Source organism: Pseudorca crassidens, chromosome 15, assembly GCF_039906515.1.
Source record: "Pseudorca crassidens isolate mPseCra1 chromosome 15, mPseCra1.hap1, whole genome shotgun sequence".
Classification (NCBI taxonomy): domain Eukaryota; kingdom Metazoa; phylum Chordata; class Mammalia; order Artiodactyla; family Delphinidae; genus Pseudorca; species Pseudorca crassidens.
In genome coordinates, this window is record NC_090310.1 from 40,558,310 (window position 1) to 40,586,142 (window position 27,833).

The 27,833-nt window shown below is 48.1% G+C and overlaps 1 protein-coding gene across 1 annotated transcript in view; it reads left to right on the forward strand.

The window, feature by feature from the left end:
• The window catches only part of DTD1 (D-aminoacyl-tRNA deacylase 1), a 107,809-nt gene extending 80,197 nt beyond the window's left edge, over nucleotides 1-27,612 (forward strand). Inside the window, exons 5-6 of the mRNA XM_067707350.1 lie at nucleotides 18,627-18,794; nucleotides 27,045-27,612. Coding sequence (XP_067563451.1) covers nucleotides 18,627-18,779 — 153 coding nt within the window. The 3' untranslated portion in view covers nucleotides 18,780-18,794; nucleotides 27,045-27,612. The remainder of the gene's footprint in view (nucleotides 1-18,626; nucleotides 18,795-27,044) is intronic.
• Nucleotides 27,613-27,833: the final 221 nt, after the last annotated feature.

Genomic DNA, 27,833 nt, shown 5'->3' on the forward strand with positions numbered 1-27,833 from the left:
GCCAACCATTGATCTGGTTGTCTGTGAGGCCAGTGGCCTAAAGGGACATCCTGGAGGCAGGCTCATCAGGCTGGAAGAGAGAACTGTGGCTCCAAACTGGGGTTGTAGCAGCTGACACCACCAGCCTAGGAGTTCCACTTACTTTTATAAAATCTGCCTGATGGTCTTTCTGCCAACAGGATAGAGCTGCAGATGAATTAATCAGCCCTCCTTCTTAAAATACCACATACCTTGAACTCTTTTAATTTGATATATGCTGCTTGTACATTTGCACGTTTTCTGGAAACATGACATGGATATAGATTCATCTTTTCTGCTTTTAATTGGCACCTGAGTAACCATGTCTCAAATTTTTGATAACTGGTAAATTTGGTAACAGAATTATTCTCTGCTTTTCTTCCTGACCTTCTGTGCCTCTTCCTTGTTGTAGTTGGGGGTGGGTGGGAGGGGAGAGGCTATTTGTTCTCAAGACCCACTTATATCAACGAAGAGAAAGTGGTCAGTAAATAATGTTGTTTTCTACCAGCTTTTGTCCAAAAACTGCATCTTCAGCATGAGTCATGCTTATGTCCTTTAGCTTCTCTTCTAGCTCCTTAAATAAACACCTTGAAGGTACCAACCTTCACACCCACTGTGTGTTCAGTGCCAGTGTGGTGTCCACATGGGAGTGGACTTGTGCAGGGTGATGTGAGAGCAGAGGTCTGCAGCGTCATTGGGAAGGCACGGTGCTGCGTTAGAACAGGATAGGTTAGACCCGGCCGACCAGGGGACAGGCACCAGCCACACCTGGCTGTGGAAGTTTAAATTCACCAAAAGTAAATAAAATAAAAACACTTCCGTTCTTTATGGCTGAGTAGTATTCCATTGTATATGTGTGTGTGTGTGTGTGTGTGTGTGTGTGTGTGTGTGTGTGTGTGTGTGTGTATACACACACCACATCTTCCTTATCCAGTCATCTGATGATGGGCACTCAGGTTGTTTCCATATCTCGGCTATTGTAAATGATGCTGCAGTGAACAGGGGGGTGCAGTTAGTCTTTTTGTATTCTTTGAGTAAATACTCAGAAGTGGGATGGCTGTATCATATGGTAGTTCTGTTCTTAATTTTCTGAGGAATCTCCTTACTGGTTTCCATAGTGGTGGTGAGTATGCTGTAGGGTGTATAGAAGTGGAAATATAATGTTGTTTACGTGAAACTTATATAATGTTATAAACCATGGTTACTTCAATTTAAAAATAAAATTGAATGAGGATGGTAGTACAACAAATGTTTTTTCCTTAGCCCCACAGGCCACATTTCAAGTGCTCAGTGGCTACATGTGTCTAGTGGCTGCCGTATTAGCGGAGACCAGGACATTTCTGTCACAGAGCAAGTACTAGCGGAAGGGCTGTGGAAGGCATTTTGGGGATGAGCTTTATTTATCCAGCCAGCAGGTACTGCTGAGCGTCTCCTTGTCAGGCCCTGTTCTGACCGCAGGGCCACCGTGAGAAACAGGGAAGGCCTGGCACTCACGGAGACCCCCGCATAATAAACATCAGGACATCTGTGCCCACTGCTGCCTGGGGCCCCGGGTGCTCCTGGGGACTGTCCCTCTTGTACAGGGACAGCATGTTTTACCGAAGGGGAGAGTGGCTAGTGCTGCAGAGAAACAGCCCAGCATCCTTGGCATCAGTTTCGTCAGTGTTCTGAGCTCCATCTTCTTCCATCTGGAGAGTGGGGCTTTCTTTACCTGTCCTGTGGAGCAGCGGTAGAGGTGCAGAGAAGAGGTATTTGTAAAACCCAGTGCTCAGCACTCAGCATTAGATAGAGACTCTTATTACTCTAATCTTTTCCATCACAGAAATGGTTTAGAAGCTTGAAAAGCAACTTCAGCTGGAGGCAGGGGGAGGCGTGGCCTTTTCCGGGAACAGGAACTGCAGGGTCAGGTGCAGCTGCCTCGCTTCATCCCAGCATCCGCGAGGGATGCCGCTCGGCTGCGAGGATGCTCCCAGTGACTCCCTGGTGTAAAGGGCGTGCGTTGCGGACTCCTGTTCCGTCCATGTTTTTATAGATGTTTTGTTGTTTATACCCAGGCTCCGTCAGCCTCTGTGTAAAGAGCACATCTTCACTCGCGAGCCTCTCTTAGAATTCTCCAGGGGAGCAGAATGTGGGCTTCGCTCCCAGCCCTGGTGCGTTTCCCCAGGCTCAGGACTGCAAGTGTTTGAGCGGGTCAGCTGGGACTGCTGGGACAACCCCCTCGTCGGGGCAGGGGACAACAGCCTCTTGCCAAGATTAGACTGGATGGCCAGGTGACACCTGCAGTTTCCACATCTTTCTCCCAGATCTTGTCTGGTCTCCCCAACCCTTCAGGTCATGCTGACCCCAGGTGCCTGCCCTAGATTTGAGGGTCCTGTGTGGGTGACTGAAATGCACGTTAGTGAGGAAATTCTCGGGACTGAATGGCATGTTCCAGCAGTCTAGAAGAGAGTTACTGTGCTCGTAGGTGACTGTAGTTTTTTCTTGTTTTTCATAAAAAAACCCTGAGAAACTAGAGGAAAATCTTGTACTCAAGACAGAGCACATCTTTTAAAAATGATTAAACAACATTACAAAAAAGCCATTGAACCAATGTGCTCTTGTTAAGCAACAATTTTAATTTCTTCTTTATAGTCTTTTCCAAATATTCACATAATCTTTGTTTTGGTGTAATCACCACGAACTTCTTCCAGTTAAATCTTTTCTTAGATATCTTCAGTGAGGATGACTGATTTTTATATTTAGCATTTTTGTGTTTGTATATTAGTTATTAAGTCAGTCTACTGTAACTTACTAACTTTCCTTTATGGTTGGACATCTAGATTATTTTTAATTTTTTCACAATTGTAAGTAATGCCAAAGTGAACATCTTTATTCTGATAATTTTTTTTTGATGTAAGAGAAATTCTAAGAAATGGGTATGAACACATTTATGGCTCATATATATAAGCAAGTCAGTAAAACTTTATCAGAGCACACATTGAATTTTACTGTTCTGTTAGGCTTTTCTAGAATCTGCCGATGTATTTGTTTTCCTTTCTTTCTTTCTTTCTTTTTTGCAGTACGCGGGCCTCTCACTGTTGTGGCCTCTCGCGTTGCGGAGCACAGGCTCCGGACGCACAGGCTCAGCGGCCATGGCTCACGGGCCCAGCCGCTCCGCAGCATGTGGGATCTTCCCGGACCGGGGCATCAACCCGTGTCCCCTGCATCGGCAGGCGGACTCTCAACCACTACGCCACCAGGGAAGCCCCCGATGTATTTGTTTTTAACAATAGCTACATAGCTCAGTTCTGTATTGTTAATGAGAAATGACCTTAACTTTTTATTGTGGAAACATCTCAACAGTTTAGACAAATATAGCATATAGAACCCAATGGACCCAGCGTCCAGGTCATCATCACCCAGTTATGGCACCTCTGATGTCATTAACCCTCCCACCTTTGGTTTTATTTTGAAGCAAATCTCAGTACTCGCTTCAGAATTGTTTCATCTCATTGAAAGCTCATTGTGGTTTTGATTTGCATGTCCCTGAGGATTAGTGATGTTGAGCATCTTTTCACGTGCCTGTTGGCCATCTGTATGTCTTCTTTAGAAAAACGGCTCTTTAGGTCCTCTGGGGGGTATCGTATCTTCTTAACGCTCTCTGAAGATTCTGATTGGATTTTTAAATGTTCATTTCTATTTGCCGAATTATCTCTGCTCAGAGTCAGTTGTCTGTTTACTCTACATGATCCTTCTCTTTTGAGCTGTGGATGCTCCCTCAAGTATCTGGATGTTTTTGGCTGTCTGTCCGCACCTAAGAATGCTGACCGGAGTAGGTTAGGTAGTTGGTAGGTAGGTAGTTTTACAGGTTGGTCATTTTGGTCTCCAGTGTGTCTCTTCCTACTGGGGCACTCAGCCTACCTGCATATGTGGGCAGGAACCTCAGGAAAACAGTGCAGGAGCCCTGCTTGACTCAGGTTTTGAGAGGGTCTGTGCAAGAAGTGGAAAAAAGGGCACTTAACCAACGGCAAATATGAGAGACTTACAGCAGTTCTAAGAACGGCGTTTTTGTTCTTATTTGTTTGTGTTTGTTTTTAAAAGTTATTTTTATTTCTCAACCATTTTGCACTCCAAGGACATTTGGCAGTGTCTGGAGACATATTTGGTTGTCACAGCTGGGGGAGGGGAAGTGCCACTGGCTTCTAGTGAGTAGAGGCCAGGGATGCTGCTGAACCCCCTGAAGTCCACAGAACGGCCCTCACAGCAAAGCATTCATCTGGCTTCAAATGTCACTACTGCCGAGATCAAGAAACACTGATCACGGAGAGCATAGCCCTTTCAAAGGGCAGTCAGGGCAGGGTGAAGGATGGACCTTCTTCACATAAGAACCTTGACAGCAGTGCCCATTTGGGGTGAAACGGGTCTTTCTCATGGTGCAGGGCAGTGCTGATGTGTTAGGAAAAGCACCTGCACTGTTCCTGGGTCTGTCTAGAAATATGTGTATTTTGAGGAAGGAGAACCTCGAAAGTAAGGTGGCTCTGAGCATTACTTCTGTTCTCTGATTTCACTGTTAGCAAACTGCCTCGCAGAAGGCGAGACTTCCTGGTGGCTTCCTGTAAAGGGACTTGTGGCTGATGACAAAGGTATCTCTGGGCGGGGTGGAGCAGCGTTTGTACAAAACTATAGTGGGCGCTTTTGTACATGTGTTTTCTCCCACACAAATGGCATTCATAAAGAAAAGAGTATTGCTCCAGCCCTGCTCCGGGCGCCTGGAGCCGGGGTTTCAGCTGAATTCCCGGAAGCGCCATCTTTCTCTGACAGGCTGCGCACTCGAGAAGTTTGTGCTCAGTAGTGTTTACCTTGCCTGTTCTGTTTGGAGGCCAGTCAGCTTGTTGGAGCCGCTTGGGCAGAGCAGTGGCTGAAGATGAGGTGCTGTCACTCGTGTGTGTTCTAGAAACATTTATTGCATAATCTGTGGTCACTGAAAAAGGACGTATGTAACGTGCATGTGTACAAAGCCTACCGTTAGGGTGACTGCCCCCCACTTTCAGACGGGAGCCCCAGCCGCTGCCACCCAGGGCTGTCCCAGGCCCTCCCCTCACAACCCCTTGCCTCCCCCTGAGACACCCCGGTGCTGTGTTTTGTGCTGGTCCCCCCACCCCTTTGTCCCGAGCGGCTTCAGCCCACGCGTGTGTCCCTGGCTTTCTTGTTGGGGCTTGTCTGCTGCATGTCGTTCTTTTCTGTCGGGCTCGGCCTAGTGGGGGGACCCTCATGTTTCAACACCCTCCGCCACCAGACAGGCCCTCGGAGCTGCATTTGTACTGTTCTCAAAGAGCTGCTTTTTTTAGTTGGTGAAGAGAGGGGAATTCTAGGGTTTGATGGCTGCAGCCGTAAATTTTCCGTAGCAACACCTCAAATGGTAAATCAGTCTGTACAGAATGTCTCGTAATTTATTTAAATCCTCTTTCTGTGGGCATTTAGATTGTTCCACAGTTTTTACTGTTGTAAAAGGCAATTCAGTGAACACCCTTTTGGATGTATCTTTGTGCACGAAGCCACTTCTTTTCCACGAGATAAATTCCAGGAGGTGAAATTATTGGGTCAAAATGTGCAGACACTTAGTGTTTGAGATGTGTGTTGCCAAATTGCGCCCCTAAGGTCCACATGTACTCTCCATCACCAGCATTCAGTGTTCCTTTCCTTAAACCCTTGCGAAGGCTGGTTTATCATTGCTTAATTATCATTGTTTAATCTGATTATCATTGTTTAATTATTATAATTAATAATATATCATTATCATTGATTATCATTGTTTAATCCTTGTCAACTTGATGACTCATAAATTATCTCATTGTTTTTATTTGCATCAATTACTAGTGAAGTGGCACTCTTTCTCATAAGCTTATTAGGCATTTGCGTTTCATCCCATTTAAGAGGTTGCTTGTGAATCTGAATTTTAGATCCCGATAAGTTTAATTTCTCATTTACATTTTATATTTTCTTCTTCACCAGTTAGTTTTGAGACTTGTCACTCAATTTTATTGGTTATATTACTTAACACAGTTTCTTTATTACTCTCTCAAGAGGCTGGAGTCCTTCTGTAATTTATTTATGCATTTATTTTTTAAGGGTGGGAATGGCCATAAAACATTCTGGATACTTGCAGGTTTGGGAACGTCCTGGTTCATCCGGGAATGCTTGGGTCGCCAGCTTTTACCTTCAGGTTCTACAGGTGTCGCCCCGATGGTTGGTTGGCCTCCTTCCTTCCCTCTGTCTACGCATCTGTCTGTCATCATGAAGTCATCCCTTTGTTCATCCAACAGACGTGTCACCAGTGTTTCACTGCATCTGGCTCCCTGCTGGCATTTAGTGGTGTGCCCTCCGTGTGGATTTCTCTACCTAAATTTCCCTGACTGTTGGTGCCTCCAGGATATACTGGAGCCCGTGGGATGTTCTTCTGTAATGTCTTTGCTTATTGCTTTTTTGGTATCTGCTCTGATCTCTCCTTTTCTCCCATCCTACATATATGACTTATAAGTTTCTATTGTCTTTTCCTCTGAGTATTGGAAGGATTGCATGAATTGATTTTTCTGAGTCATTAATTTTTCTCCATAGTCTTGGATCTGTTGTTAACTATATCTACTGTATGAGTTTTCTTTCTTAAACAAATTTTAAATTGCTTATTAAAGCAATTATGTGCATAACTGAAAATCATTTAGTACATAAAGGCTTGTAATGAAAAATAACCTTTTCTGCCTGTTTTCCCTCGTCCTTGTCCTCTTCCCCGCAAGCAAGTGCTTTTAACATATTTTAAGCTATTTTTTTGGGTGCTTCCCCCTCTGTCCCTAAATTATAAACTTTTACTGTTTCTTTTTTTTTTAACTAAATTTATTTATTTTATTTATTTATTTTTGGCTGCTTTGGTTCTTCGTTGCTGCGTGCGGCTTTCTCTAGTTGCGGCGAGCAGGGGCTGCTCTTCATTGCAGTGCGTGGGCTTCCCATTGCGGTGGCTTCTATTGTTGCGGAGCAGGGGCTCTAGGCACACGGGCTTCAGTAGATGTGGCATGTGGGCTCAGTAGTTGTGGCTCACGGGCTCTAGAGCGCAGGCTCGGTAGTTATGGCACACAGGCTTAGTTGCTCCGCGGCATGTGGGATCTTCCCGGGCCAGGGTTCGAACCCATGTCCCCTGCATTGACAGGCGGATTCTTAACCACTGCACCACCAGTGAAGCCCAAACTCGTACTGTTTCTTGATGTATTAAGTTCTGACATCATTTATTTCATGCTACTGTAGAGGGGGAGCCAGCACTGCTCATGCCGCACACCCTCCCATCTTTCCAGCATTTTGATATCATTTTAATGGAATCCAAAAATGGTGTTTATGTTGCCATGACCCTGTGACTGTGGGTCACCACAGGGCCCAAGTCGTACCCTATCGTTTTTTTCCTTGTTCAGCCCTTTGCTTTTCTGGGAGTATGTACTTGTCTTTCTTCTCTTGAAATCTTGTTTGAAGCACTGTATTTTCTGCTCCTGCTCCCAGACCTCTGAGCCCAGGCGTTCTCTTTCAAGGCCCTTCCTGCCGGAGCCCCGTCCTCCGGAGCGCTTGCCCCACTCCCCTGCCCTGTGGACAGGTGGCCACCCCCTGCCCCTCACCCCGGCCCGGCTGCCGAGCACCCTGACCTTGACTTCTCTTCAGGTTGTGGGCACTGTTTTTCTGGGTCCCACGTCTTCGTTATTTTGCACAATAATTCTTCATCGTTCCAAATCTGTTCTGTTGGCATTTGTACATGTAAGACCCAGTGGGGCAGAGAAAAGGTCTCCCCTCTTTTTTAAGACTCTTGCAAATTGAAGAAACATTTTGAATCATTTAAGCAACACTACTAGTTTAAAATGCTCGTGAACAGTTTTCTGGTACCAATTATGCATTGGAATACCAAAGATGAAATTGTTTTAGTGTCTCCTGAAACTTCGCTACAGCCCGTGATTATTAACCAGACACGTGCCAAGAGAGACTCCAGCCTGAGGCAGATGGTTTTTTGGTTTGTTTTTTTTTTGAATTTTAGAATTTTATTTATTTTTTTATACAGCAGGTTCTTATTAGTTATCTGTTTTATACATATTAGTGTGTATATGTCAATCCCAATCTCCCACTTCATCCCACCACCCTCCCCCTCCGCCACTTTCCCCCCTTGGTGTCCATACGTGTGTTCTCTACATCTGTGTCTCTATTTCTGCCCTGCAAACCGGTTCATCTGTACCATTTTTCTAGGGTCCACATATATGCGTTAATAATGTTAACGCAGATGTTGATGAAGTAGGTGCCTATTATTTCTGCCCGCAAAGAGCAGCGGCCTAGAGAGGAGGGGGAGCTGATAGCTCAGCCGTGGGGCGCGAGAAGCCGGCCTCTGGCCTCCGAGTGCCACAGCCACTGCTGCTTCCTCAGCGGCGGGGAAATAGTTAACTTCTTGCCCATTACTCTCGAAATTTTATAATTAGCCCCCATCGAAGGAAGAGGCCAGGCCACAGGAGTGGGTTGTGTCGTGTTAGAAGTGCAGTTGATACCTTGTCTGCAGTGGGGTTAGGGAATGGAGGGCAACATAATAAAAATCCTGGCTGCTAGAATATATCGTTTGCCATGTATATGGGTGACCAGTTTTCAGAGAATTCACATATATAGTGAGATGTCACAGGACTGTACTGCATCCCTCAGCGCCTTCAGTGGGGGTGGAATCCTCATCACCCCCATGGCCCTCCTGTGTCTGGGGTGCCCACCAGTGGAGAACACTGGTTAACATGGGGCCTGTAACACATAACAAATGATCACGTTAAAATGTGGCTCATTTCAAAGCATGTAAAATGCTTCTGGTTTGGGTGCCCCCGAAGTGAAAGGCTTGCGGTACAGGTCTTCCCGGAACAGGAAGCACGGTGAGGGGTGGAAGCGAGACGGAGAGGGGGACCTGTGTGTTGGTGACCCCTGGGCAGGGCACCCCCTGGGGGGCCGCATGGAACACATCTCAGCGTGGGTGCCGTGCGGCCTGAGGGGGCTGGAGGTGGACCCCTAGCACTCGTTTCCCCCTGGCCGAGATCACATCCAGGAGTGCTTGCCTCCAGACATGTCTGCTGCCCACACTCAGGCCAGGTGCCCCCCCTGGGCCCAGGGGCATCTTCAGGCTGAAGGTGCAGGTGCTCAGGCTGGAGGAGGTCAGAAGTCGTGGGCTGACACTGCAGGGACCTCTGGGCTGGGGGACATGCAGGCCCTGACAGCCTCTGCCGCGGTGATAGAGAAACCCACGCCTTTGCTGACCTCGATCCCATGAGGGCCTGAAACAAGCCGCCCCGGGTCCTGAAGGCTGGAGCCACCCCCGCGTGGACGTGGACGGGAGGAGAAGAGAGTAAGAATAATGCGAAAGACAGCCGGGCACCCCGCCCTCACTGCCACTTCGCATGCCTAAGAGGGTTTTTGTAAACAATGGGGAATTAGAAAATAAAATTAGATTGCACGATTTCAGATGGGAACGGATGCCTCCTTGCCTGACTTTTTTCCTTTTTTAATTCCCACGAAAACCTCAAGCAGAGTTAATAATGTATGAAAATTGGGTACCATGTGTGCACATTGCTTTGTAATGTTTTTATTAAGCAGCCAGTTGATTTAAAAATAACACAACATGACAGTTGACATAATGGCAGATGCTTCAGAGTGTATGGAAACATCCTCTTTGAGTGTTCTGTCAGATTTTCCATTACACAAGGACATTTTTAAAAAAGAAGCTTTCAGAATTATCACATAATATGAAATTATATCAAGTTACGATTCGATAAAACAAAGTTGCCCAAATGTAAATTCCAATTGCTTTTTAAAAAATGGCTTAGTCAACTAGAGCTAATCTGTGGAAGTAGGTTTCTACAGATTGTTTAAAATTCCACAGTAGATTCACACTTCTGTCTTCTCGGAGTTTTGCGAGTCTCATAGGCTGATGGGAATTTGCCTTTTCTTCTTCCCCCTTCCCACTCTCTGCCCTCTGGCCTGTAGGCAGCGGAAAGAAACAGGGAGAAGCAAAAGGTCATGGAGCCAGGGGTGTCCAGTAGCTCAGGAGATGTCCCACCCATGGCACGGGGGCATCGGGCTTGGGTGGAGGCGCCCTTTCCCGGCCTTGAGCGCCGTCCTCCATCATTCCCTGAAGGGTCCACCCCTGAAGGGGTCCCCGCCTGATGTGGAGGGACTGTGGGCTGCTCTGGTCGCTGTGTGGGGCCTCTTGGACTTTCCTGCATCTCTAGGCGGTGCTGGCAGGCCGCCTCCGGTGTGTGTGGTCGAGGGGAGCCCCGGGATTCCACCTGACCCCAGGAGGCCCGTGGAGGTGGAGTATTGCTCCACTCCACAGTGCGTCTTGCTTACTGCCTCGAACGTGTTAGTTATTCAGCAAAACAATTCTCTGGTGTCAGCGTGCTCTGCAGGGTGAGAGAATGGTCAACACGCTGGTTTCAATGACTCGGCACAGTCAGGGCATCTTTTCCTGGCGGTAGGAGTTGGTGGACACAGGAAAGACAGCGAACCTCGTGGAGTGAAGGTTCTAGCGCTGTTGAAAAGGGTTCATGGGCTGGTGGGTTTGGGGCATTTTGTCCTTTGGCTCCTGTCCTTCTGAGGGGACGCGCCAGCCATGTCCTTCTTCTGCAGCTTCCTGTGGCTGCCCGCTCGTGCCTTCTGACATCAGCAGGGCCACAGGTGTGGGCCAGCGCCCGCGGAGCCATCATACCTTGTGGTATTTTACAACGTAATTGCAGAGGGGACATTTGATCTTTATGACTTTCTTGGAATCTTTGCAAGGGGTTGGTTGGAACAGAACCTTTCCATCTACATCACGGTCTATAAAAATCCTAGTAACTGGCTTCATGGGGCTCACGCTTTTCTTTTGTTACTTTCTTCACTCTCTAATTAGATTTTGCTCCTTCACGGGACAGAACAGTCTGGCCGGAAATGACCAGCATTAAAATACCTCAAAGGCAGGGCTGTACCTGGCATCGCCCTAGCAAGATCACAGCAGGGTTGGCTGCCCGGACCTGGGGTAACCTCAGAAGCCCCTGTCCAGGTGAGCTTCGGCCTCAAAGGAGCCAGGTCGACTGGGGGCTCGGCTGGGAGTCTGGTGGCCTGAGGCTCCTCCCAGCCTGGCCACTGCCTGGCCATGGCCTTGAACTTTCTCTCTCAACTGACTCCACTTCCCGTGCGCTCAGAAGCAATCTGGGAGTAATAATACCTGCTCTTGACTCCTCGGAATGCTCAACGTGACAAATTGGTTGTCACAATCTAAGGGGCCATTTATTTCCCTAGTGTGAAGACAGACTGTAAAGGGATGAAATTAAATTCTCAGGTTATACTCATGGGCCCTTTGAGGAAGGAGTTGACCCTTTTAGTCAACTGTAGTCTAAAAAAGAAGAAGAGGAAGACCTGAAATAGTTTTTGTGGGACTTATGTGAACGTACAAAAGCATCTACAAGAAACTGTAATTTTTCACATTTCTCCAAATCGTGTTGGAAGCAAGTCTGAGACATCGTCTCGCTCGGAGAATTACCCTTCCATCAGGGGTTGCTGGGCACCTGTTTTGTTTGGAAACGACTTGCAAAGAAACCATCTCTCTTGAACCCCTCCAAAACCGCTTCTAGTGCCTGTCAGCTGCGTGGTTTGGACGTTCCCGAAAGAGGCAGGCGGGTGGTGGCAACTGCAGACACAGACCTCTCTGCCAGCTCCTTTGAACCCTCCCAGCCTGGATTGGTGTCCGCAGCTGCAGAGCAGAGCCCTTGGCTGGGCCTCCCCTGCACACGTGGAATCTCGGGGGCGCCCAGAGTCTGACTGTACGCAGAGCGCGTCCTGGGAGCTTGTGGTGTCCACGGCAGCCTGGAGGGGCTCCTTCATTTAATGTTCTATGTCATCGTCCACTGGATCAGCCCACAGGGTGAAGGGATCTGCCTTTGGAGATGCTTCAGCAGCGCTGTTCTATGAGAAAGACCCGGGCAGGTAGGAGTAGCTCACACGTCTCAGAGCCCGTCCTCCGGTGCCCAGGGCAGGCGACCTGGCAGTAGAGGCACAGAGGACAAACGGCCAGCCCGAGGGTCTCCGCTTCTCCCCTTCCAGTGGTCTGCGGTCCGCCCCCTGCCCCGGGAGGGGTCCCTCCTCTGGAGCGCCCACACGGCGCCCTGCTCTGTGGGTCCCACGTGTTTCCTTCTCTTGTGCTGCTGAAGAGCATTAGTTACGCCGCCGACAGGGGCTCGAGCCGGAGCCTCCCGTCCCCCAGAGGCCGTCACCTGGTCACTCCCCGCCCCCATGCTCATTTGCCCAGTGTCTCATGCGCACTGCGGACTGCCCATCACCACGGCCGTGGTCATCAATGGAGACTCAGGGCTCTCCCACACCTATCCCCCCAGCCGGCCAGCATCCCGTTTGTGCCCCAGTCCTGGGTGACAGTGACCCCACAGTGCGCTGACCCCATGCGCTCCCGGCCGGACGCCCCCCTTACCGTGGGTGCTGCGCCCCGGGCAGGACTTAACCCCCTCCCCTGCTTCTCCTGGTGGCCTTGACCTCACTCGGCCCCTCGCTCCTCAGCCTGTCTCGTGCAGCCCTTGATGTCCAGTTCAGTCACCTCTGTGTCATCACCCTGTGCCCGGGGGGCCTGCAGCGTGGCTGGTGGTGAAGCGCGAACACAGAGTCCCATGCTGGTCCTGGGAGGCCTTCTCCTCCCTCCTCCAGGGACTCCTGTCCCGCCCTCAGCCCTGCTTCCGTCAGCCCTCCCAGAACTTGGGGGCCTGCCCCCCACCCTCCGCGAGCCCTCCACATGCTGGCCGCCCTGTGTTCCCTGCTATGATGCTCTGATGCTCACTGCTTTCCGGGGCTGCCCCGTGTCAGTGGCCGGCCTGGGCCAGACTGGTCTCCGTCACCCTGGTCCTCCTCTCCCGCTGCCACTGACGGGCCCCACTGCAGGGCCTTTCCTTGGGTCAGGATCAGGGCCCCTGGAGAGCTCCCTCTGGGCCCTCTTGTCTTTGGGGGCTTCCCCATCCTGCTTCCTCCTCCAGCCTCGTTTCCGGCTCACTCAGCTTAGGTTTGCGCCTTCTGATTCTTCAGCCACAGGGTGGAAACACACAGTCACGTTGAGGTCCTACGGCGGCTTGCTGCTGGACCACCGCGGAGCAGGATCCGCGTTAGGGCAGAGGAGGCTGAGGTCCCTGCGTGTTCTCCACCAGCGAGGACAAGTGCTTCAGGCAGGATGCTGGGGGCGCCGGCGCCCTCGGCTTCACTTCAGAGTGGGGATGGTGATGGTGCCCTCGTGCATGCCGAGGGCTGAGAACAGAGCCTGGCAGTGGGAGCTGCCAGTTATTTATGTGATGGGCAGTCGGCCCCAGGAAAGCCAGCGCTCTGCTTGGTTCTCCTCTGTGTCCCTGGCACCTAGGACAGGGCATGACGTGTAGCCCAGTGCTCAATAAATATCTCTGAAATGAAGTTCATAGATTAAGGAAGAGGGGCCATGTGATGCCCTGGAAAGAATGTGGAGTTTGGCGTCTAGAGGCCTGGTCCCGTCTCTGCCTTTTGCACCCTGTGCATGACACCTGAGCAAGCCCCCCACCCTTTTGAAGGCCCGTTTCTCCTTTACTTCAATGAGTGTGTGATGAGATGCTTTGTTTTCAGCTGCACATGCTCCAAACCTGGCCGAGTGTGGCTGAAACAGGGAGGAGCTTAGTGACCCACCCCCCAAAAGGATGGCTGATTCCTCTGGCTTGGCTTTACCCCTCCCCGGAGGTGTCTCTGTACCCCTGGACACCCCATCTCGTTCCAAGAGCTGCCACCACTCCAGAGGTCTTTGTCCGTCCCCAGGTCTCCATGCACCTCTGTTTATTTGGGAGAGAAACCTTTCTCTGAAGCCCCCTGGTGGTCCCTCAGGTCCTGGTGGCTGTGAATGCTGTCCCCTGACCATGTGACAGCAGGCTCAGACAGTGCAACTTCTGAGCAGAAGGCTGCTCATGCCAGCAGGGAGAGAGGAGGGAGCTGGAGGATGACTATAGCGTAAGCTGCCGACAGTGGCTTCTCCAGGGGACGCTGATGAGAATACAACTGTTACGGGGTTGTTCAGAGCAGTCGAGATCAGGTGGGCGGAGGTGCAAAGCGGGGTACCTATGGAGGGCTCTATCTACCCCATTTACTTTATACCTTTGTGCAGATGCTTGTTTAAAAAGAAAATGTGAATGCCCTGGTAGGGCTTGTGGGTGGGTGGGTGGGGCTTGTCCTCTGCAGTGTGGCCGCAGTCTCCATCCTGCCCTAAAGTCTTATAGTTACTTCACTCATTTTGCTTCTGCCTGGTCCCTCAGGGCATTATTACATTTGCAGGCCCCCGTGATAGAGCATTGTTCAACTAGTTTATTTGTACATTAGGCAATCAGAGCATGGTCATCTTAATTAAAAAGAAAGTTCTTTATTTTCTCAGTGGATTTAGGCGTGAGTCAGGGAGGTTTGGGTCTAGATATTCCAGCCCGCCCTCACTGGCCCCCCTCTTCAGAGATCCACCGTGAGAGGCATGGGCTGGCCTTGGGACAGTTACCTGGCCCCTGGCCGTGTCTTGTGCCTGGAGTTGCCTTTGGAAGGTTTGGGTTTCTCTTTAAGGCGCTAGAGCCTGTATGGTTTGGACACTGTCTCCTTTGCAATATGGACACTCTCAGATGATTAAAAAGCAAACAAACAAAGAAACAAAAGTCCTCCATTTTGGTGTCTAGGTCCTGTGTTCACTGGCCTGTGCGGTTTTTATTCTCCTTGACGTAAGTGTGCTCGTTAACCTGAAAGCCGTGGACATGCTACAGGAGTCCGTGTGCAGCACCAATTTCTTTTCTTCTTTTTCTTTCTTTCTCATTTGTTTCCTCAAAAAAAAAAAAATCCAATTGCTTTCTTGCCTTAAGATGTAAATTCCACATTTTGGCTGCATTGGATTCCAAGTTTTCCGAGAAAAGGCTTAAATTTATTAGGTTAGTTCACAATGTTCCCTCAGAGAACTTTTACTTTGAGGCGTGGAGCCATATGTGGTTGGGTTGTTTTAAGATAAATAGTGAACGACAATCAGCATTACATTGTTTACAGAAACTCGGGCTGCGCCTGTCCCTTCGGTAATTGTCACTCGTGATTCAGTGATTCACAAGCTTGGTCCAGGGCGGTAGGGATGGAGCTGGGGTGTAAGGCCGCGCTGATGTTTCTGCAGTTCGGCTCAACGTTGATGGCGCCTCTGGGCCAGTGCAGAGTCAGACGGTGCCGTGGGGCCCTGAGCAGCCTCTGGGAAGCCTGCTTCCATTGGGGATTATTCCCCATCACCCTGCCAGGATCTGGCTTCTCCGCAGCATTAAAGAGTAGAAAGCGAGTAACAGGTTGGATCACAAACAAGCCTTTGCATGAGATGGAATCTCAGCAGTGCGGGAGCCTTGGTTTGGTTGTGTCACTGGCGATAGTCAACATTTTTTTATATTTACCTCTGAAGAGGGGAAACAAAACTGAGAGGGCCTCTTGAAATAAAAATCATGCTGTCTCAGTGTCTAACTTGGAACATGTTCACGGTTATATATGTGCATTCGTAGATGTATCCATCCACCTACAGATATGTACACATATAACACACACGTGCAAACACACATACAGACACTGATGTGAATGTAAACGGCTGACAGCAGAAGGCGATTATCACAGTTCACTGCCGAACACTGATTCCCAGATGTTTGGATTTCATGAACTAGGGACATGAAATATAAAAAAGGAAGGGGGCCAGCACGAATTGCCAACTTCATGTTTTCTCAGGTCATTAAGAAATTGTTTTGGTGATAGACGCTAACTAGACTTACGGTGGTGGTCATTTCGCAGTATGTACAGCTATGGAATCGTTATGTTGTACACCTGTAACTAATATAATGTTATACGTCAATTATATCACTATAAAAAATTCTTTTAGTTGTAAAATACACATAACATAAAATTTACCATCCCACCCATTTTTAATTGTACAGCTCAGTACGGTTAAGTACATTCATGTTGTGCATCCAAGATCATTTTGCGAGAAAAAGAGCAAGACAGAAGGGCACCCATTTACCATCCTAATCATTTCTTAGAAGAAAGAGCATTTAACACCAAAAGGGAAACAAGAAAGGAAGGCTGGCATCTTGATGAAGGAAATTCCTCCCACATCTGCGGTAGAATGGCACAGAGAAAAATAATCGTTCATGGAAAAATAATAGTGCAGAGGGAAATATATAGCAAAGAGCTCTGTGTAGCCATTACTCAGATTTTTAAAACGCTAACCTTTTGGTTTAGCAGTGTATACAAGTGTCGAATCATTACATTGTACACCTGAAACTAATATAATGTCTGTCAATTTTATCTCAATTAAAAAGTGCTGGGGCTTCCCTGGTGGCGCAGTGGTTGAGAGTCCGCCTGCCGATGCAGGGGACACGGGTTCGTGCCCCGGTCTGGGGAGATCCCACATGCCACGGAGCAAAAAAAAAAAAAAGTGCTAGCCTGTTGTCATCTTTGCTCAAGATCATCCTATTCACCGTGCCTGTACCTGAGCTGTTTTTTTACCAGGCCATGGCCAGAGGAGCTCAGCTTTGCCACTAAGTGCACAGTTTAGTAGCAGTGATACTTTTTCACAGCAAGACTTTGTTGACGAAGGAAGCTGTGTGTTGGTTTACATCCTGGCACGAGTCTTACTGTCAGTGGTCCGAGGGCCAGTAGCAAGCAGTCCACGTCTGACAGCGGTCAGCAGCTCTGTTCTAGAGCTGGTTTTGTTGTTATAGAAGTGAAAGCTGACAGTTACAGTTGGAGCCCATGTATATTCATCCCACTATGATCCCATTCTCTTCTCTTTCTCCCCAAAGTTAACTGGACTTGCTTGTATGCTCCCAGTCCATCCTCCATCTGCCCATTAGTGGCACGTAGTGCTTTGTGAAAATGGGATCCTACTGTTCTGGCCTCTGAAGCTTACATTGGTTTGTCTAACGTGGGTTTAGAGACATATCTGGTTTTTTATTTTTAATTTTTTTTAATTTTTTTATTTTTTGCGGTACGCGGGCCTCTCACTGTTGCGGCCTCTCCCATTTGCGGAGCACAGGCTCCGGACGCACAGGCTCAGCGGCCATGGCTCATGGGCCCAGCCGCTCCGCGGCATGTGGGATCCTCCCGGACCGGGGCACGAACCCGTGTCCCCTGCATCGGCAGGCGGAGTCTCAACCACTGCACCACCAGGGAAGCCCTAGAGACGTATCTGTTTTGATACATGTCCATCTGCTCTAGATATCGCTCTGTGGGACTGTGCCACGTTCTAGTTACCTGTCCTCCTACAGTGGACTCAGGTTGTTTCTAGGTTCTTGCTAAATACAAGCAATACCACGGTGCACATTCACAGGAGCTTTTCCTGCAACACGAGAGGGAATTTATCCAGGTGAGCTTTCTGGGAAGGGAGTCCTGGGTCAAAGGGGAAGTGAAGCCTTCATTCACAAAATGGAATAGCTTGTTAACCAAGCCGGTTGTTTACTACAGCTGTTCAGGCACCTGGGGTTGGGAGGTGGGGGAGATAATATCATAAGTCCACCATTAATAAACTTGGTTTTCTGGACCAAATTGAGAGCTGCTGATTATTGATCTACCTAAAGATTTAATTCAGAGTCTGAGAATAATAAAGCGATGATCTGGCAGGTTGGTTACAGTAACTTTCCTTTGCGTCTTCCCGGGGCAGAGACCAGCGGGGAGCATCTGGCCCTTCCCTGTTTCCCCCTTTCCACGTGAATGGGAAAATGTTTGCAGACTTGACCTGGGAGGCCCATGAACCTGGGTGTTGCCGTGTCTCAAGCTTTGTCACAGATGGTTTTTATGGTCCAAGAAAATCCCGTGGCCATGGCTTGGCCCGTCTCCTTGGATGAGTTTCTTGGCAGGTCTTTCTGGGGTGGCTGAACCGTTGTGCAGAGTGTCAGCGGATCTGTCTTTCCACTGTCCGGTCTGTGGTCTCTGAACAAGCTGGGGAGACACCCAGGGCAGAAGTGGCCCCGGGTGGCCTGTGGGACGTGTGCCCTGTGGCAGTGTCCCCGTGTAGCCACCATGCAGCCCGCCGGGAGCACCCAGGGTTTGGGCTGTGGACGAGTCAGGCTTCAGTCTCAGGACAAACCGAGGGCCCAGATGATGTCTCATGTGTCTGATGTACTTTATCACAGCCTTCTCTCACCTTCAGCAAATGGTGGAGAAAACAGTGAGTGGGAAGACAAAGTGGTGAGAAAAAAGCTATAGAGACATCAAAGAAAAAAATAACAGACTAAAAGCCTTTTCATTTACAGTCTCTGCTCAGCCTGTCAAAGAAGGCTGTTAGTGGCCCCTCCCCAAAACCCCAAGACAGGCAGAGTGGTGGGGAAATCTGACGGACGTCATACGTCTGATGTGTCTGTATTAAGGATGCTGGTGTCTGACAGACAGACACTTGGTGTGGGATCTGGCATGTCGGAGCCACTGTGATGCCCCATGTTATCAGACAGAAAGCGTTTTTAGTGGTTGCTGCCTGTGAAGTAATTGGTGCTTTGGACATACAGGCACGAGTTTACATTTGTAAAATAATTCTCTTTCTTTTTCATAACCAGCTGTCGAAGCTTGAAAAGCAACAGCAGAGGAAAGAAAAAACCAGAGCCAAAGGGCCTTCTGAATCGAGCAAGGAAAGAAGCGCTCCTCGCAAGGAAGACCGCAGCGCCAGCAGCGGGGCCGAGGGGGACGTGTCCTCGGAGCGGGAGCCGTAGGGGGCCGGGGCGCAGGTAGGGCTCCCCCTGGAGCTGCATCGGCGCCTCTCGTCGGGGTCACCAGTCGGGGTAGAGGACGGGGTGGCTTTGGAGGCAGAGCTTGTTTTATGGCGGTTCCTTGTGGCTTCCTGAGATCTGCTGCCTCCAGGGCAGAGAGAAGAGTTGAGACGCGCCCGCGTCAGGCAACGACTGCAGCTCCTGGCGCTTCTAGAGTGTGGCAGATGGGAGCTCCTGCCTCTGCGCTCTCCTCTCAGCAGCTGCGGGAGGCCTCCCCTCACAGCCTGCGGCCTTCACGTCCCCCGCGCAGCGCTGCCTGTTCACTTTCCCGAGAAGGGAGTGCCTCACGGTTCCCTGTAGCTTGGGTCCACCTCCCTGCCTGGAAGTCACAGGCCTCTGGAGCTTGTCCCAGCTGCCCGATGGCCCTCGGCTCAAGTTCATTCCCCGTGAACACATCACATGGCGGCGTTCACAGGAGCAGGGAGCAGCGAGGAGACAGTCCCGCCAGAGCACCAGGCAGTGCACCGGTGCCAGGACCGCGGGCCAGGTGGACAGGGACGCGGCCGTGGCTCCAGGGAAGGGACATGGGGCTCTTTTGGGGAGCTTGTCTGAAGGCAGGGGTGGAGGAGGGGCCCGGGCCATACAGGGTCTGGTTTTGGAGAAATGTGGGTTTTGTCCTGGGATCATGGCGAACCTTTTGAAAGCTGTCAAGTGCACAAGTGACACAGTCAGATCCCGAGTTTCGAAAGGTGACCCCAGCAGCCGTGGGGAGCAGGCTGGAGGCGACAGGCCAGTGACAGGCCAGTTGCAGAAACCAAAGGAGCCAGGCCGGGCGTGCAGTCTGGAGCCTTCAGGTTGTGGACTGTCGATCAAATCAAGTCAGCCTTGGGTTCGCCCTGGAGATGCCACATGGCGAGAGGGAACACTTGTGAGATGGCTTGTGCCTTCTGAAGGGACTGGGGACCAGGAGTCTCCTGCGGAGTGTCCCCAGGATGTCCGCTGCCGGTGCTGGGAAGATTTGCCGAGCCCACGGCGGACCGGCCGGCAGACGTTAGTAGAGCAGACGGGTGGGGTGGAGATCTTGGAAAGGAGGGGTTGCTGAATCGTAGTTTTATGGGGGGCCATGTGGCATTGTCAGTCCTGTAAGGCCCTGTTGACTTTCCCCAGTCACCATGTTCTGTCCAAGTGTAACTCCGGGGAGGTGAAAACCGTGCTCGCGGGTCTGGGCTCACGCTCACTCAGGTGAGCAAGAAGCCGGAGTCACAGGGGAGCCTTTCACACTCGGCCTCATTTGTCTCCCCACCTCGTTCTGGATCTTGACGCTGCGGCCTCAAGCCGTTGGTTTTTATTTGTGAACTGAAACAGTTGTTATAAGTTAGGGAGAGTCTTCTGAATGTGGAATTTGGTGTATAAATAATGTTAAATATTCATGAACACACAGTAACCTTTTTTTTTTTTTTTTTTTTGCGGTACGCGCGCCTCCCACCACTACAGCCTCCCCCGCCGCAGAGCGCAGGCTCAGCGGCCATGGCCCACGCTGCGCAGCCGCTCTGCGGCATGTGGGATCCCCCCAAACGGGGGCACGAACCCACGTCCCCTGCACCGGCAGGCAGACTCCCAACCACTGCGCCACCAGGGAAGCCCCACACGGTAACCTTTTATGTGGCATTTATGTTACATAAAACTTCCCCTCCAAGATGCTGAGGATTTGCTCATCACTGACATGGTCAGTTTTGTTGTCAGAAATACCGGCAGTGCTTCTGATTTACGGTCCATCCAGAAATCCGAAATCTGGGGGTGAAACGTGCCACATAAAGACAGTGCACAGGGCTGCTCTTTGGGTTAGTTTTCTAATTGTGCTAATTAATAAAGTGGGTCCAGCAGTGATTCAGAACCTCGTCAGGTGCTTATTTGCATCCTACCAATTTCTGTGTGACAGTGAGTAAGTTATGTAATTTCTGCTTCTTTGGTTTTTCTTCTGTGAACTTAGTGAGTGAAGCTCATCCCTTCAGCGAAGTGGGGAGATGCAGGCGGGTACGAGCCACCATGCCCAGCAGAGCACCCGGGTTTTAGCCACGCTCCCGGATTTGCAGACCTTAAAGGGGTTAGGCTAAGCGACAGCTGGTACTCCATGGATATATTGGGGGATTTGCTGCTCGTGGACATTTGTTGCCCCTTCTGCTGGACTTTGTCATCCCAGTCGACCCCCAAAACCACCACTCAGTGTTCAGATGTCTGTAAGAGCTCAGTTACATGGTGACAGAAGGTAACCTTGGCATTGGCCCTGTTCCACTGAAAAACAGCAGCCCCCCCGCCCCCAGTGAGGGGAGCTGCAGCTTTCATTTGCTGCAGGTTTCATTTACTTTTCTTTAAAAATGGAAAGAGCCCTGGGGAGCCTCACAGGCCCGAAGGGGAGCAGCTTTGAGTTTCCGAGGCATGAGGGAGAAAAAAGAGGCGAGAGAAAATGGAATGAGAACCTGCATGATCTTGGGTGTATGTTCCTTTGAAAATGAGCTCAAACCTACTTGGTTCGGAGGACCTCCCCAGGGTGCCGCCATCTCTCTGTCACATTGCAGACATTTCTTATTTTACCAAATGGACGTGAAACTGCTAAAATTAACTTCTCTTTTGTCCTCTGTCTCATTCCTTCGGGCTCCTCCTCTTGCTGGGAGGATTCATGGTTTCCTCTGAGGCTGCAGCTCAGTTTTCCCCCCTTTGTGTCCCACAGCTAAAGGAACGAGGGCTACTTCTCATGAAAAGAGTGTGGTTTCTGCCTGTGATCACAGGCTGCAGTATCCACTCGTTTGAGTATTGACTTAACTGCCGTCATGAGTGTGTGCACGAGAGGGGCGCATTTCGAGCCAGCACCCCGTGTTTCTGTCCTCAGATGTCAGCCCTCGAAACCAAGCAAGGAAAAAGTTTGGGAAGCTGCCGTCTGTTTGCTTTTCCAACTTGACCTTTGTCTGTATAGTGAGACTTGTCCTGGCCAAGCACGTTTCTTCCTGATGAGCTAGAGCAGGTGTGTGTGTGTGTGTGTGTGCGCGCGCGTGTGTGCACGCGTGCGCGCGCGCTCTGTAAAAGGCTGTTCCATCACTTTTCACTGTTTTTTTCCCTGTAGAAGGTGGGATCTTTTATTCCCAGAGCTTCACTTTGCTTCCCTGTGTCAACATTCATACCACTTTTCAAGTCCCTGTGCATTTCATGGTATAAAAATACACTATGCCTCTGAGGTAGTGTTTTTAACAACCTTTTCTCAGTGGCTGCCCTAGAGTTTGCAGTATACATTTTGTTTTCTTCTTTCATAGGCATAAGCTAATACTAAAATCCCCAAAACACTTACGGTGTTACTTCATGATATTGAAGGAACATACAATAAGATTTTCAAAGAACACATTGACAAAATATTATTTAATCCAAATTCACTGTTATATGGGCCTATGCTTTTTTTTTTTTTTTTTTTTGCTGTATGCAGGCCTCTCACTGTTGTGGCCTCTCCCGTTGCGGAGCACAGGCTCCGGACGCGCAGGCTCAGCGGCCATGGCTCACGGGCCCAGCCGCTTCGCGGCATGTGTGATCCTCCTGGACCAGGGCACGAACCCGTGTCCCCTGCATCGGCAGGCAGACTCTCAACCACTGCGCCACCAGGGAAGCCTGGGCCTAAGCTTTTTAAAATCCATGATGTTTATATTTACTAAGATCTGGAATATTTGAAGAATAATGTGAGGATAATGGGAAATTTTTACAGAATTCTAGGATGCCCAATAATGCCTGGATAGCATATGCAATTAGTGGAAAACAATAATCTATCTTATGTGACATATCAATCAAAGAAAAATGATACCTTCCATTGTGAGGTTAATGAGTTATTCACAATTATGTCATTTATAGGATATAACAGAGTTTGTGGTATACACTTTTAACAAATCTGAGCCCACCTGCAAACAGCCTGGCCTCCTCACCTGTGCAGGTGCCTCATGGCAGCATCTCCCAGTCCCTCCCTTATGTTCCTCGTGACCTGTGTCACTCACGCCACTTTCATGTGTTCCACAACCCAATGCATTGTTACTGTTATCATTTCATAAGTAGTTTTTTAGATGAACTAAGAATAAGAAAAAGAACAGATCTTATTTTACCTTAATTTCATCTCTGATGCTGTCCCTTTCGTTATGTCAGTCCAAGTTTCAGAGCTGTATTGTGTTCCTTCTGCCTGAAGAACTTTGAGCATTTCTTGCAGATCAAAGAGAGTCTTTGTTTCTCCTTCACTTTTGAGGGATAGTTTTGCTGGTATAGAATTCTGGTTTGGTGGTTTCTTTGGTTGAACACCTTAAATATTTTATTCCACTCTCCCCTTGGTGGCATAGTTTCTTCTGAGATGTCCTCTGTAATCCGCAGCCATGTGCCCCCTCCTCCCACTCCGCCTTCAGCTTCTTTCAAGATTTTCTCTTTGCTTTTTTGCAATTTGCACAGGATTTGCCTAGGTGTGGTTGCTGGTTGGTGTTCTCTGCTTCATGGATCTGTGATTCAGTGTCTCCTGTCATTAAGTTTGGGCTGTTCTTGGCCTTTGTTACTTCTCTGTTCTCTCTGCCTTCTCCTTCTGGTGTGTGTATGTTACCCCTTTTGCAACTGCCCCACAGTTCTTGGATGGTCTGTTCCTTTTTCCGTTCCTTCCTCTTTGCAGTTCGGTTTGGGAAGTTTGTAGGGACCTGTCTTCAGGCCCATGATTCCTCCCTTGGCTGATGAGCCTGTCGAAAGCACTCTGCATTTCCTTTTGATTCTTTCTGGAGCTTCCATGTCTCCACTTACATAACCCATCTGTTCTTGTACGTTGTCTACTTTTCCCAGTAGAGCCCTTAACATATTAATCATAGTTATTCTTCCTTGTCTGATAATTCCAGCGTCTGTGTTAAACATCTAAGTCTCATTCTGATGATTGCTTTGGGTTTTCTGAGCTTCTGGAATCTATAAATGTATGTCTTTCAATACATTTGGGGAATTTTAAGCAGTATTTCTTCCAACGTTATTTTTTGCCCTGTTTTCCCTCGTCTTACTGGGAGGAGATTACTGTTCCCAAACCGAAAGTGTTGTTCTGGCCTTTGTTATACAGGATGTTGTTTGCCTGCTCGCTGGTACGGAGCAGGCATATTATGTCACTCTACTGGCACGGAGGTTGGATTTACTTCATGCCCAGGCTTGCTCCTCAGTTGCCTTATTTATGAGAAATAAACTGGCAAGAATCTGGCCATAATAATTGATTCTGTTTATTGCTCAAGTGCAGAGCTAAGCTTGTTGATAACCTAGAGTGTGCTAATAAAGTAGGCACTACCTGTATGTGGATATTTAAATGTAAATTAATTAAAATTAAATAAAGTTTAATTTCTTTAGTCACAGTAGCCACATTTCAAGTGCCCAGTAGCCACATATGGCTGGTGGCTGCTGTGTGGCACAGAGCTGGTACAGGACAGTCAGTCACTGCAGAAAGTTTGCTTGGGCAGCACCAGCCTAGAGGGATCAAAGTAAAGTTTGAGACTGTCATCTGAACCACTGTAAGTTCGGTAAGACGGACATGGTTAAATATATACAAATATACGTTACAAATTCTACATGGGGTAGAATTTAATCCAAAAAACAAAAACTAACTGCTGTCAGAGTTTGTTCCTTCGACAATCAGGCGACATCAGTTGGTTTTTTGTTTTTTCCTGCTTGCTTTATTAGTTCACACCAAGCTTTCCTTTTGCAGTTAAAAATGGCATCACTGTCCCCATGTTCTCACCGCCAAGTTAGGACCCACATGCAGCACTCACGTGCCAGGGGAGTGTCTGCTCTGACAGTTCAGTGGAGGCTTCACTGGGGCTCCTAACTTGCTACAAGGGCTGTGTGAGTCCTTCATTGATAACATCGAATTCCCAGCAACTCATGTTTTTCCATGGAACAGCCTGCCTTTTTTGTGTAAACGAGCTCATATTAGATTCCCAGCTATGACTGGAAGTAAATAAATAAATAAAACTTGGGTTGGGTTCTTTTGACTGTGGTTTGGAGAGCCAGTCTGTGGTGTGTGCGTATCCTGACTAGCACTCACGTCTTCTGGTTGCTCGAATGGCCTGAAGCCAGAAACAGATCAGCTGGGAGTCAGCATCTTTGAGAGACTCCGTGTTTAAACAAGCTGTTGAGGGATCCCTTGCTCCTGATCCTGGTCTATTCCCTGCTGCCTCCAACAGTTGAATGCAGTGAAAGAGAACCACCCCAGCAGCTTCTTTCATAAGGCCATGAAATGGTGGTGCCAGGCTATTAGACACTTCTTAATGCATTTATAACATTTTCTCTAAGCAGGTGATTCTATGTCTCTCTAATTTTACAAAGTTAGAGACATACTGTCTGCATAAAGGTACTTGCTTTTGTCATAGAACATACTATCGTGGACATCTTCTCGATCGTTCATTCTTTTGTAGTAAACCTTACCATCTCCATCTGCATGGCAAACATTTGAAGCATAAGTTTACTACCGCAGTTCATTAAAGCATGTAGAGTATTTAACTGGTGCAAATGTAAAAGAATAATGTATTCAAGCAGGATCCCAAAGCTCATTTTAAGTTCAAAAGCAAAGGTTTTAATCTGTGCCAAGAAGATAGAGTTCCCCAAAGGTGGAATGTGGGAACTCATTTCAGGATTGCGGTTACTAGTATTGCAGGTGAGGAAAGAGGTATTAAAAGGCCCCAGGTTCTTAAGTTTGGGTTAACATCTTGATTAAAATATAGGAGCAAGTGGGTTGCTTTTCTTGACTTTAAAACGGGAGTATTAAGGTCTCCAGGAATTAGGTTGTGTATTCCCCTTGTGGTTTTTTAGATATCTCCTAGGAAGTAGTGTTGTACTTTGGCAGCCAGGGTTCAGAGCATGAGGGTAGGCCTGGGGGAAATTTTGATCCCTTGTGTGGGTCCAGATAGACCTGAAGAACATGGACAAGCTGCAGTTCCAACCAGCCTTTCCTGTGTGGGCTTGTGAGCCTCAGTGTCAAGCTGGGCTCAAGAATGGAAGGCTGGTCATTCCATGGAGGCGTCTGCTCATAACGTGACCCTTTCTTGAGAACGTGACCTGTGTTGAGTACATCTGGAAGCATGTTCACAGATGTGGCATCACCGCGTGCAAATGACTGTAATCTTTTGAGTTTACTGGAGTTCATCCAGTTAGAGTTTAGGTCTGAGGGAATAGAAACTGCTGTGTGAAGTTTGGGATTTAGTTAAACTTGGATGACAAACGCCTGCCACACAAATCTTGGCACAACCAGCTGGCTTTTGTTGTGGGTTCAGAATTGCAAAAGGAAACGCAGGACGTTTGGACATTTTATACCGAAGAACCTGCCCTCCTTTGAGCAGTATTAAAGATATTCCAAGAACAAGCATTTAGTTTGTACACTGTCCCTATGCTTTCTTTAGGCTCCCCACCCCTCTGCCTCCCTTATTGTTAAAAAGATGTGGAAATGAGACTTTTGTATTTTTTCAAGGGATTTGTCCATCTTATCCATGTCTAATTTGCGGGCATAAAGTTGTGATATACCCTTTTTATTCTTCTAATGTGTGTAAAATCTGTATTGACATTGTCTCTTTGATTCCTGATATTCCTAACTTGTTTTTTCTCTTTTTTCTTGGTAAGTCTGACAAGAAGTGTATCAATTTTATTGACCTTTTCATTTATTTTCTCTTTTGTTTTTCTGTTTGAAACTTCATTCCTTCCTGCTCTTGTTATTCCCCTCCTCCTGCTTGTTTTGGGTTTACTTTGCTTTTATTCTTTTAATTCCTTAAGGTGGAAACTCAGATTATTGACTTAAAAGCTTTCTTATTTTCTAATGTACGCACTTAAAGCTATGAATTTTCCTCTAAGCACTGCTATAGGCGAATGTCACAAATTTTGATTGTTGTATTTCAATTTTCACTCACCTTAAAATATTTTCTAATTTGCCATGTGACTTCTTTTTGATGCAAAGTCCATTTAGAAGTGTGTTGTTTAATTCCCAGATATTTGGTTGGTGGCTTTTTGAGCTCTAAGGGTGAAATTCTAATAAATTGGCATCTCTTTGGTGAGAAGGTATTTGGATTTATACGTGACAAAACGGCAGATTTTTCACAGTAAAGTGAAACACTGTCATTCTCTTGTCGTTGTAAGAACTGAAAGGATATCTCCAGCTATTTTGTTATGCTTGGTCATGTATTTTAATGTGAATTGAAGGCAAATTTTGGGACTCTTCTGAGTAATGTGTCTTATCTTTGTTCTTTTTAGTGCATTATCACTGGGCAGAACTGGATCCTGAAAAGTTCATGAAAGATGCTAGGCACCTACTACTTTAAGGATTTGGAACTGAATCCTAAAAAGGAAGATGGAAATAAGAAACTGGGAACCTGAATAGCCCTGCAAAAACAAAAACAAAACAAAATGAACCCACCAAAGTAGTGTTACCGTTTTCTGTTGCTGCTGTGATTTAGTAGAGGAGGGGGTGCTGCCAGTGTGGGGAAGGCACCCCATGCACAGGGCAGGCAAAGAATACACCCAGGCGTTCCCCTCAGAATGGCTGTGTTGGTCCCTCTGATGTCTCAGCTTGCTCTCGGAACAGGCTGGCCCAACATCACTTGTCATCGAGTCCCCCTTTCACACTGTGGTGTATTTCCGCGTGTCCATGGTGGGTCCCAAATGCATTCCTGCTGTCTGTGTTTTTCCCATCACTGGCTAAGCCAGGGCTCCTGTTAGGGTGTAAAGAGAATAGTCATCAGTGATAATGTATTATGTGAGACCTTTGCATCTTGTCAATTTTATCTGTTTTTTCTAAACAGAAATAAACTCCAAAGCTCAACAGACTACTTTATTCTTAAACAAATCCTGCTAATCCTGCTATGTTTCTTTTTAAGGATTTTGTCTGTAGAGATACAATGTGTCTGACCCTTCTCTGTATGTATGTACTTCTTTTCAAATGATTCTTATGCAAGAGGCCTTCCCTGAGTGGTACACACAGGCCCCTGGTTCTATGGTGAGAGCCTGTCTGTGGTGATGTATAGCTGATGCCCTTTTCCTTGG